General features: G+C 45.2%; 1 protein-coding gene across 1 annotated transcript; it reads right to left on the reverse strand.

Moving 5' to 3' along the window:
• Nucleotides 1-706: 706 nt before the first annotated feature.
• Nucleotides 707-10861, reverse strand: LOC128698054 (mucin-2). Its single transcript, XM_053790115.2, has 5 exons — nt 10740-10861; nt 9182-9924; nt 5828-5991; nt 5436-5556; nt 707-3317 (listed from the first exon to the last, which is right to left on the reverse strand). Exons 2-5 carry the CDS (start codon nt 9426-9428, stop codon nt 1852-1854), a joined length of 1998 nt encoding a protein of 665 aa, XP_053646090.2. The 5' UTR covers nt 9429-9924; nt 10740-10861; the 3' UTR covers nt 707-1851.
• Nucleotides 10862-12567: the final 1706 nt, after the last annotated feature.

The following is a 12567-nucleotide window of genomic DNA, read 5'->3' on the forward strand; positions in this document are numbered from 1 at the left end:
AGTGGATGGTACCACTATGACCCCGCCTCCGCCTGCTTCACCTCACCTCACTACTTCGACTAGTGGATGGTACCACTATGACCCCGCCTCCGCCTGCTTCACCTCACCTCACTACTTCGACTAGTGGATGGTACCACTATGACCCCGCCTCCGCCTGCTTCACCTCACCTCACTACGACTAGTGGATGGTACCACTATGACCCCGCCTCCGCCTGCTTCACCTCACCTCACTACAGTATATAAGCCACGTCTACGGCCCTATGCTGTACATTCTACAAGATTGATGGACTGAACACATCGACTCCAGGCTGAGGGACTGATTACCTCAAACTCCTCCTCTCCTTACACCATTCTGCTTTGTATTGGACTGATGAAGCCACTGTGTGGCGAAACGTTTCCTCAATAAAGATACCCAAGTGTTGCACATGTGTCTAGTTTATCAACTTGTTGGTTCTCAGAACCATTCATGTATATTATTATTATTATTATTATTATTATTATTATTATTATACAAACACCACTGATAACATTTAGTTAAACTCGCATTGTTTCATTTGTTAATGTTCGTAATTTAGCTTCCAGTTCGAACCCCCAAATTAAAAATATATTAATTTTCTAGAATACTCTGTTATTATTATCTATCAAGAAAAGTTAATTTGAGTAGAAAAGGTGTAAATAACACTTTAGTAATATATATTTTTATATCTGCTTTATATAACTTATGCAGATATTCAGTATGTTTATTGTTGCAGTAATAAGTTATTGTTACAGTAATAAGTTATTGTTACAGTAATAAGTTATTGTTACAGTAAAAAGTTATTCCCACCAGATACTTTACTAGTAAAGTAACTTGGCCTTATTAATGTTAGGAAACTATAATAACCTCGAGCATTGATCTAGTATTTCCTAATAAAGTTCCTCCGAGAGGTTGATGATGGGCTCTTTATCCAGGGGACTGGAGCTAACCTTGTGAAATAAGACATGCACAGTGTTATGGTATTTTAATAAGGAAACCTTCCGCCTTATTAAAATATCCCAATACTGTGATTGTCTTATTTTGCACAGATTGGTATTGCTAGCACCAAATTTGCACACGAACATCGCTCCTTACGAAAGTAAGACGAGGCAGGCGGTGTAACATCTCCCAGTGGAAAGCAGGGGCGCCACAGATATGCTAAGAGACAACACAGTAAGTGTCAGGGGTACAAGACTGCTCAACTGCCTCCCAGCATACATAAGGGGGACTACCAATAGACCCCTGGCTGTCTTCAAGGTGCTGGACGGGCAGCTAAAGTCAGTACCTGACCAGCCGGGCTGTGGTTCGTACGTCGGTCTGCGTGTGGCCAGCAGTAACAGCCTGGTTGATCAGGCTCTAATTCACCACGAGGCCTGGTCACAGTCCGGGCCGCGGGGGGCGTTGACCCACGAAATCCTCTCCAGGTATACTCCAGGTACCATCTCTTACTCAGTAAAGAAACTTAGATTTGATAAATTAGACCCATGTCCAACACTTGGTTATTTTAATTGAGGAAATGTTTCGCCACACAGCGGCTTCATCAGTCCAATACAAAGAAGAATGATGAAGATCGAGAGTTTGAGGTAAGCAGTCCCTCAGCCTGGAGTCGATGCAATCAGTCCATCAATCTTGATAAAATAAGATTAACGGACTGATTACATCGACTCCAAGTTGAGAGACTGATTATCTGAAACTCCTTCTGATCTTTACCATTCTTTGTATTGGACTGATGAAGCCACTGTGTGGTGAAACGTTCCCACAATAAAGATACCCAAGTGTTGTACATGTGTCTAATTTATCAACTTGACGGATCTCTGAACCATTTATCTACAAACTTAGATCTGAAAGGTGGTGAGTAGTGGTGGAGGGAGAGACTCCAGCTCCTCCTCCATCAGGTTAACTCTACTGACGGTGCCTAAGAAAACCAAATGGTCCCCCGAGGAATCCTCCTTCACTTCATTTCCAAAACCCAAACTTTGCGGGGGAACCCCTTTCCAAGGCATGCTGGAGCTAGTCTCAGTAGTGGCGATGGGTACTGCGGTGACGGAGTTTCTGCTGATAAAAGAAGCCTCGAGGGCCATTACGTCCTGCCTCTGGTTTGCGGGTTTTGCTTGTCGGCAGCGGTAGTAAGTGGAGGCCACAGTGACCAAGGAGAGAACCACGCCCAGGCTAGTTATGATGTAGATGTAATGTGGGAAACTTGACGGCTGAGGTGTCAGTTTCGTGGATGTTGGAGGCCAGGTGGCCACGTTTGGAGATGTTGGAGGCCGCGTGGCCAGGTTTGGAGATGGAGGCCACGTGGCCAGGTCTGGAGATGTTGGCGGCCAGGTGGCCAAGTCTGAAGATGTTGGAGGCCAGGTGGCCAGATCTGGGGATGTTTTAGACCAAGTGGCCAGGTCTGGGGATGTTGGAGGCCAAGTGGCCAGGTCGGGGGATGTTTTAGACCATTTGAGTAAGTTCGGGGAGGTGTCAGGCCTCGTGGTCAGGACAGCGGTTGACAGGGGTGTTGTGGTTGTAGCCAGAATATTATTTGTAGATGAGGTTAATGTAGTTGGGATTGTGGTAGTAAATAGAGCTGTGATAGTGGCTGTAGCTGGGGTTGTAGTGGCTACTGGCATAGTTGAGGTCATAGTTGAAGCTGATATTGTGGATGTTGAGGCAACAGATGTTGATGCGGTTGACTCTGATTGAATTGTTGTTGGAGGTGGCGATGATGGTAGCAGCGGCATTGTTGGTGGTGGCAGTGTTGTTGGTGATGGTGTAGGCGGCGGCAGTGTTGGTGTTGGCGGCGGCAGTGTTGGTGGTGTTGACGACGGCAGTGTTGGTGGTGTTGACGACGGCAGTGTTGGTGGTGTTGACGACGGCAGTGTTGGTGGTGTTGACGACGGCAGTGTTGGTGGTGTTGACGACGGCAGTGTTGGTGGTGTTGACGACGGCAGTGTTGGTGGTGTTGACGACGGCAGTGTTGGTGGAAATACTGTCGTTATGATCTTCTTAGTTGTCGATGCTTTATAGGTTGTTATTGATGTAGTTGTTTTCGCTGTTTTTCTGATGGTAGCTTCATGTGTTACATTTTCTGCTGCTACAGAAGCAACAACATGACCACTTGGGGCCGAAGGAAGGGACGGTGGGGAGGTGACCTTGACTCTTTTTTCCTTACGACGAGCACGTTTCTCTCTCTCAGACCTCACAGATACTACACCAGCTTCTGCCTGTCTATGTGCAGACTCACCGGGGATACCCGCCATCACTTCAGTGTCTTCCAACTCGGCTCTGAGGTCATCTTCAATCGACTTGCTGCCTGAAACACCCACAAGACAGAATTTTAAATGCTCAACATATAACTTTTGGTTTAATTTTTATTGATATCCGTGAGGTTCAATCATTTATGGTTTACAGTCCCTTCAGAGGGGATATATAGTCCCTTCAGAGGGGATATATAGTTCCTTCAGAGGGGATATATAGTTCCTTCAGAGGGGATATACAGTCCCTTCAGAGGGGATATACAGTCCCTTCAGAGGGGATATACAGTCCCTTCAGAGGGGATATACAGTCCCTTCAGAGGGGGTATACAGTCCCTTCAGAGGGGGTATACAGTCCCTTCAAAGGGGGTATACAGTCCCTTCAGAGGGGGTATACAGTCCCTTCAGAGGGGGTATACAGTCCCTTCAGAGGGGGTATACAGTCCCTTCAGAGGGGATATACAGTCCCTTCAGAGGGGATATACAGTCCCTTCAGAGGGGATATACAGTCCCTTCAGAGGGGATATACAGTCCCTTCAGAGGGGATATACAGTCCCTTCAGAGGGTATATACAGTCCCTTCAGAGGGGGTATACAGTCCCTTCAGAGGGGGTATACAGTCCCTTCAGAGGGGGTATACAGTCCCTTCAAAGGGGGTATACAGTCCCTTCAAAGGGGGTATACAGTCCCTTCAAAGGGGGTATACAGTCCCTTCAGAGGGGATATACAGTCCCTTCAAAGGGGGTATACAGTCCCTTCAAAGGGGGTATACAGTCACTTCAGAGGGGGTATACAGTCCCTTCAAAGGGGGTATACAGTCCCTTCAGAGGGGATATACAGTCCCTTCAAAGGGGGTATACAGTCCCTTCAAAGGGGGTATACAGTCACTTCAGAGGGGATATACAGTCACTTCAAAGGGGGTATACAGTCCCTTCAGAGGGGGTATACAGTCCCTTCAGAGGGGATATACAGTCCCTTCAAAGGGGGTATACAGTCACTTCAAAGGGGGTATACAGTCCCTTCAAAGGGGGTATACAGTCACTTCAGAGGGTATATTCAGTCCCTTCAGAGGGGGTATACAGTCCCTTCAGAGGGGGTATACAGTCCCTTCAGAGGGGGTATACAGTCCCTTCAGAGGGGGTATACAGTCCCTTCAAAGGGGGTATACAGTCCCTTCAAAGGGGATATACAGTCCCTTCAAAGGGGGTATACAGTCACTTCAAAGGGGGTATACAGTCACTTCAAAGGGGGTATACAGTCCCTTCAAAGGGGGTATACAGTCACTTCAGAGGGTATATTCAGTCCCTTCAGAGGGGGTATACAGTCCCTTCAGAGGGGGTATACAGTCCCTTCAAAGGGGGTATACAGTCACTTCAAAGGGGGTATACAGTCACTTCAAAGGGGGTATACAGTCCCTTCAAAGGGGGTATACAGTCCCTTCAGAGGGGATATACAGTCCCTTCAGAGGGGGTATACAGTCCCTTCAAAGGGGGTATACAGTCCCTTCAAAGGGGGTGTTCTGAAACTGGTGAAGGGTTCTTAACCTAATGAATCACATCTAATTATCTCCCTAAGAGTTTCACACTTCCACGTCATTAAAATATTGAGCCATAAACATTTTGACATAATATAATTTAGAAGGTAAGAGGTGTTACCGTTCCTCGGATTATTTCAGATAGTTAACCAGCCCCGAAGATCCTACCTAAAACAGTCGGTTAATACTTCGTTTATTATTTACTGCTATATGAGCAGCAGGTTTAAAGACACTTTCCTGTACGTTTCGCCCTGCCCTGGAATTAAACCCGGATCTCTTTGGTTGTGAGCGGAGTGCTTTTGTTAAATTGTATAAGAGTTCTAGCCTTTCCTTTGTATAATAAAACACACTGAGGGCTGTCACATCCACTTTAAAAATTGGTGGCAGCCGCGAGACGAAAAATTTTAACCACATTAACTGAATATGAGGTTAAATTTAATTTGATACTTAGTAATTTGCATTACTAAGTACGTGCTAATCATCTAATTTTTAAAGGGGTTGACCGGTAAGCCAGTGGAAGGCCTCGGTCACAAAACCAGAAGCCCCAACTGTGAGTCAGTTGAGTTAAGACAAGCGTCAGGAAACACTTGTCCTGTTTCCTGACGAATCCTACCTAAACTAAACTAAATACATTCATAACTTACAAGAGAACTTTGCTTTGCCTGTGTTCAGCTGAAGTTCATCGTTGGTGTTCAAGATGCACACTGTCTCACCGCTAGACGCCTCCTCAACACTGAACAAACTCTTGTTTTCACTGATGGAAACCTTAAGAGATAAATGGATTCTATGTAATAATTTAACAGTCCGCACATGTGAAGATAATACAGTACTACCCGCGCTGACATTTTGAGAGAAAAATAATAATATTAATATAACTTTCAAGGAGATAAAGAGGAAGATTGGATGCCAGTGCTACAAGAATTCATGACCCCAGGATAGAAGCTACCATCCTCTTCTTGGGATCAAACTTACTTCCCAGGTACTGAATGACCCTTACGGGATTAGTGCTTCCCCAATATTATAATTATTGTCTCACTTTGAGCGTGGCATGTGCAGGTACGTGGCAGACTGCATCATCAGAAATGATCTGTAATTTAGAAGTGAAGAGTCGGTCTCCAGCTGCTGGTACTGAGGGAGTATAAAGCCAGCCTCCCCCAGCTGGTACTGACAGTCTCTCCACCTGTCTCCTCGTTCCACATGCTGTGTGAATGCCAGTAAATGTAGCTGGTAAATGTCAATGTATCCGGGGCATTATTATATTACAAATACCCTGACTTTACCTTTGGTAAATAATTAATTTCCATTTAAACTTCTTTAATTTCAATGACATCTTGTTAAAATATAAAGTAATGTAAATAATTCAAAAATATTTATGAACCAAACTGAATTAATGTTTGCAGAAATAATTCCTTACCGTTGTAATGAGATATAAACATTGTATAGTTCACTGTGTACCTCAGTAATGTTGAGCTACAGTCCCTGGACCCATTATGTACCTCAGTAATGTTGAGCTACAGTCCCTGGACCCATTATGTACCTCAGTAATGTTGAGCTACAGTCCCTGGACCCATTATGTACCTCAGTAATGTTGAGCTACAGTCCCTGGACCCATTATGTACCTCATTAATGTTGAGCTACAGTCCCTGGACCCATTATGTACCTCTGTAATGTTGAGCTACAGTCCCTGGACCCATTATGTACCTCAGTAATGTTGAGCTACAGTCCCTGGACCCATTATGTACCTCATTAATGTTGAGCTACAGTCCCTGGACCCATTATGTACCTCAGTAATGTTGAGCTACAGTCCCTGGACCCATTATGTACCTCTGTAATGTTGAGCTACAGTCCCTGGACCCATTATGTACCTCAGTAATGTTGAGCTACAGTCCCTGGACCCATTATGTACCTCAGTAATGTTGAGCTACAGTCCCTGGACCCATTATGTACCTCTGTAATGTTGAGCTACAGTCTCTGGACCCATTATGTACCTCTGTAATGTTGAGCTACAGTCCCTGGACCCATTATGTACCTCAGTAATGTTGAGCTACAGTCCCTGGACCCATTATGTACCTCAGTAATGTTGAGCTACAGTCCCTGGACCCATTATGTACCTCAGTATTGTTGAGCTACAGTCCCTGGACCCATTATGTACCTCATTAATGTTGAGCTACAGTCCCTGGACCCATTATGTACCTCAGTAATGTTGAGCTACAGTCCCTGGACCCATTATGTACCTCTGTAATGTTGAGCTACAGTCTCTGGACCCATTATGTACCTCAGTAATGTTGAGCTACAGTCCCTGGACCCATTATGTACCTCAGTAATGTTGAGCTACAGTCCCTGGACCCTTTATGTACCTCTAATGTTGAGGTACATTCCCTGGACCCATTATGTACCTCTAATGTTGAGGTACATTCCCTGGACCCATTATGTACCTCTGTAATGTAGAGGTACAGTCCCTGAACCCATTATATACCTTTGTAATCTTTAGACTACCACCCACACTATGGGTATGGGTTAGAATCCAGCTGCTGATATAAGATAAATGTTACACTCTCACTCTCTCTCTCTAGCAGAAGCTAGAGGATCAGGCACGTATAACAGGAAGGACACTGCAATGGATCAGAGAATACCTGACAGGGAGGCAACAACGAGTCATGGTACGGAATGAGGTATCACAGTGGGCACCTGTGACGAGCGGGTTCCCACAGGGGTCAGTCCTAGGACTAGTGCTATTTTTGGTATATATGAATGACATGATGGAAGGGATAGACTCAGAAGTGTCCCTGTTCGCAGATGATGTGAAGTTAATGAGAAGAATTAAATCAGATGAGGATCAGGCAAGACTACGAAGAGACCTGGACAAACTGGGTGCATGGTCCAACAACTGGCTCCTCGAATTTAACCCCGCCAAATGCAAAGTCATGAAGATCGGGGAATAGTCTAGGCGGCCAAAGACTGCAAACCTCACTCAAGGAGAAAGATCTTGGGGTGAGTATAATACCGAGCACTTCTCCGGAACCACACATCAACCAGATAACTGTTGCGGCATATGGACGCCTGGCAAACCTGAGAATACCGTTCCGATACCTCAGTAAGGAATCATTCAAGACTCTGTATTCCGGGAAGTACGGTGCCTGCACTCTGAAGATGGAGTGTAGATATGCTGCAGTTTTTGCTAAATGTAGTATCAGCTCGCCTCTGGCCTAGGTGGGAAACAGCCGAAATACGGCTAAAACAACACGGGTTCGATCCCCCTGCTAGTCGCAGTGTTTTTATTGATATATATATATATATATATATATATATATATATATATATATATATATATATATATATATATATATATATATATATATATATATATATATATGTGTGTGTGTGTGTGTGTGTGTGTGTGTGTGTGAGTAAAGTAAAGATGGTGTAGTTGTGTCAAATGGATGTAGGATGTATGTGAGTAGAGCGGATGTTTTTAATGATAGGTATCATCCTGACAGCAGTTCATACTGCCACATATGCACCATAGCTAGAAAGTTTTAGCAAAATTGGATACATCAGTGTGCTGCTACTCTGTCTTATATAATAGCACTTATTTTCTTTTTGAATTAAAAATTCTTGGATCAAAAGCTCCTCACCTACATTAAAGCATAAAGGTAATGCTCCTGTCTTTCCTCCTCACAGCAAAAATTCTTCATTTTGGTCTCTGAAAATCCTCGAAGAAGTTGTAGACTGTTAGACTTGTCTTATATAACAATAATATCTTCATTTCTACAAGTACATGTACAAGGTATACAGACCATAGTTGACATCAATGACATACTACTCTATAGAAAGCCGCTTGTTATGCTGAGCATTTCCCGCAAATTAGGTCAGTTTTGTCCCCAGGATGCGACTCACACCAGTCCACTAACACCCGGGTACCTATTTTACTGCTAGGCAGACATGGGCAGCAGGTGTTTTAAGGAAACACGTCTTAATATTTCCACCCGTATCGTGCATCGACTCCCGGACCTCAGTGTGTGAACTGAGTGCGCTACCAATTAAGCTAGGGGACACATTGGCCTTGGTATTCACTACACACGGTAGCACAACAAGCAATAACTATCGTAGAAGGTGAGAAAGAGGAGAGAGAGATCGTACATGCACAATGTGTTGTGTACAAGGTTGAGTGATGCTTCATGTCCAGTACAGTGCTGTATGACCCTTGTGAGTTTAGCGCTTGGTTTTGATTATAATAATAATTCACGTCCAATATGGCCGACGAATAACCCGTGACCTAACACGCAAAACTTCAAAATAGTTTACAATTAAGTTGATTAGGTGCATATACAAATGACTTGTGACTTACAGTAACTTATGATTCTAACATATTTGTAGTAGTTATACTTACATGGTGAGATTAAGAATATCCCTTTGGTGTCACAGGTGGTCAGACAACACCAGACAGCCACCAGTACTACCAACACTCTCCCACCACCTGTCCTCCCTTCCATATTGCTCGCCCTCATGCCCACACCTGTCCCTACGCCCATACCATCTGTCCCCACGCCTGCACCACCTATCCCCACGCCCACACCACCTGTCCCCACGCCTACATATTTAGTTGAGATGAAGGTGAAGGAATGAGGGAGCATCATCCACCATCACCTGTGTTACACACACACACACTACTCTGTGTCAGACTTCCACGGTGATCTACACTCTTGTTAGTAGACGATAACCATGGCACTAAGTGTCAAGTGTAAGGGTGGGGGGCAGCCCGGGAATGGTGTGAGAGTGTTGGCCCTGGGTGGTACTGTGGAACGTCGGTCTAGGCTGGCACTGTGGAACGTTGGTCCAGGCTGGCACTGTGGAACGTTGGTCCAGACTAGCACTATGGGACGTTGGTCCAGGATAGCACTATGGAACATTGGTCCAGGCTGGCACTGTGGAACATTAGTCCAGGCTGGCACTATGGGACGTTGGCCCAGGCTGGCATTATGGAACGTTGGTCCAGGCTGGCACTGTGAAACGTTGGTCTAGGCTAGCACTGTAGGACGTTGGTCCAGGCTGGCACTATGGAACGTTGGTCCAGGCTAGCACTATGGGACGTTGGTCCAGGCTGGCACTGTGGGACGTTGGTCCAGGCTGGCACTGTGGGAAATAAACAAGAAAGATTTTGGTCTATAGTTCTCTAAGGTTTACAAAATTATAGAAAGATCAGATAAACATTGAGATCAGTAACCTATGAAGGCTGATAACTGAGGATAGCCCAAGACAATCAGTATGGCTCTTCGGTCTTTTCCCAAGATGCCGCCCACATCAGTCTACTAACTCCCAGACATCTATTTACCACTAGGTCACAGGGGCTGTAGGTATTCGGAGATTTCCCAACACATCTCTTTCTCACCCAGGATTAGACTGGTTTTCTTTCGGTTGTAAAACAAGGGTATTAACATTGAGCAACGAGCAGCGGGATGCTTAAAGAAAGCCGTCCCTACAACTAACTCTTTAACTTGGGCATCTTTATGCCCGGAAGAGCTCTTACTTCAACGAACTAAGAGCTAGCAGTATACAAAATACATGCATGCCACATTAGTCTGCCCGAAATGCACATGCATGCCACTAACATGCATGTGCATTTCGGGCAAACTAATCCTAATGCTTACGGACTACTCAATATTAGACATAGGTTACTGAAAGGTAAATTTTAATTATTCCTTATAACAAAAAAGAGAGGTAGCAAAAATATTACAATTAACACAGTTTACAATAGTACAATTTTAGTGATTTAGTGATCTTAAGTTAACTGGGATTTATTAAGTGGTTTCAAACTAGCTCTTTGATCTCAGGCTCTGGGAAGATAAGAGATGGTGAAGAAACAAGTAGTAACTGGATGAGTTGGTTTTGTGATTGCCGCCCATTGTCCAGCCGTCGTACGGCGCCCTACGAGCGTAGCACTTACTCACCACTTTAATAATAAGCTAGGAAGATAGAGAGACGATCCATAGAGAGTCAGCCAAGGTACTGATAGCGGCGCCAACTGAACATTACTGTCGCCACTCACTGCATCACACCTTATCTGTTTTCCTTCTCCGGTTTGATATTATCTTTTTTGTGGGAGGAAGCGAGTGTGCCTCCCACGGTTACCTCTGATGACTCTCACAGTTAACTTTGATGCTTCCCATGGTGACTCTAATGCCACCCACGGTGACTTCTAATGCTTTCCATGGTGACCTCTGATGCCTCCCGTGGTAACCTCTGATACCTCCCATAGTAACCTCTGATGCTTCCCATGGTGACCTCTAATGTCTCCCATGGTGACCTCTAATGCCTCCCACGGTGACCTCTAATGCCACCTACGGTGACTTCTAATGCTTCCCATGGTAATCTCTGATGCTTCCCATGGTGACCTCTAATGCCTCCCATGGTGACACTTGATGCCTCCCATGGTGACCTCTCTGATGTAACCTCTCCCATGGTGACCTCTGATGACCTCTAATGCCACCCACGGTGACTTCTAACGCTTCCCATGGTAACTTCTGATGCTTCCCATGGTGACCTCTAATGCCTCCCATGGTGACCTCTGATCCCTCCCATGGTGACTTCTGCCACCTAATGACCTCTGATGCCTCTCATGGTGATCTCTGACACATATGGTGTAGAAATATACCTAGTTGGACGAATCTTATTGAAGCTAGCTGGTCCAGTGGCTAACGCGACGGTCTGGAGTTTTGAGACTCTCTGACCGCGGGTTCAAACCCCACCGGTAGTATGGTTTGTTTGTAATCGTGTCATTACGATTTCGTGAGTCATGTTACCGGCTCAATTTTAGCCAGCTCCATTTTTTCTTCTTCGTGGATAATTCTTTAACGGTTTTGGTGAGTAGCCGGTTACTAAACTCAGGTGAGGGTGTGAGGCGTCCCGCTGTGCTGGAGATTGGCAAGGAAAGTCCACTTGTTTTATTGAGGAACTTCTGGTTTCTGTTTCCATTTACAAATGGACTCGTGTTCCCTTTTCTTTCATTGCCAAACTCTGGGCAGAATGTGTGCCCCGTGGTCTGGTGGATAAAGCTCTCGCTTCACACGGTGCGCGTCAGGGTTCGATTCCCGGCGAGGGTAGAAACGTTGGGCGTTTTTCTTTACACCGGTTGTCTATGTTCACCCATCAGTCAAATGGGTACCTGGGTGTTAGTCGACTGGTGTAGGTCGCATCCTGAGACAAAACTGGCCTAATTTCCAGGAAATACTCTGCATAAAAAGCGGATGTAGTAGTTTATCATTACCTGGAGTATACCTGGAGAGGGTTTCGGGAGTTAACGCCGCCGCGGCCCGGTCTGTGACCAGGCCTCATGGTGGATTAGGACCTGACCAACCAGGCTGTTACTGTTGGCCACATGCAACCCGACGTACGAACCACAGCCCGGCTGGTTAAGTACTGATTTTAGGTGTCTGCCCAAAGCCTTCTTGAAGACAGCCAGGGGTTTATTGGTAATCCTCCCTTATGTATGCTGGGAGGCAGTTGAACAATCTTGGGCTCCTGACACTTATTGTGTTGTCTCTTATCGTGCTAGTGACACTCCTGCTTTTCATTGGGGGGATGTTTCATCGTCTGCCGAGTCTTTTGCTTTCATACGGAGAGATTTTCGTGTGCAAGTTTGGTACTAATCCCTCTAGGATTTTCCAAGTGTATATCGATAACGAGGTATGCCACGAAACAACTAAGGTGGCAAATTGTTTTAATTCATACTACACAGCTGTTGCATCAACACTAGTAAGTTAACTACCAGCTGCATCA

Source organism: Cherax quadricarinatus, chromosome 58, assembly GCF_038502225.1.
Source record: "Cherax quadricarinatus isolate ZL_2023a chromosome 58, ASM3850222v1, whole genome shotgun sequence".
Classification (NCBI taxonomy): Eukaryota; Metazoa; Arthropoda; class Malacostraca; order Decapoda; family Parastacidae; genus Cherax; species Cherax quadricarinatus.

What these genes read in the sequence shown, in the direction of transcription:
- LOC128698054 (XM_053790115.2), bottom strand. Translation starts at nt 9,428, where the DNA reads ATGATGCTCCCTCATTCCTTCACCTTCATCTCAACTAAATATGTAGGC. An exon ending in CTGCACATGCCACGCTCAAA is followed by an intron (nt 5,557 to 5,827) that starts GTGAGACAATAA and finishes TTATCTCTTAAG; the next exon opens with GTTTCCATCAGTGAAAACAA. An exon ending in AGGCAAAGCAAAGTTCTCTT is followed by an intron (nt 3,318 to 5,435) that starts GTAAGTTATGAA and finishes TGGGTGTTTCAG; the next exon opens with GCAGCAAGTCGATTGAAGAT.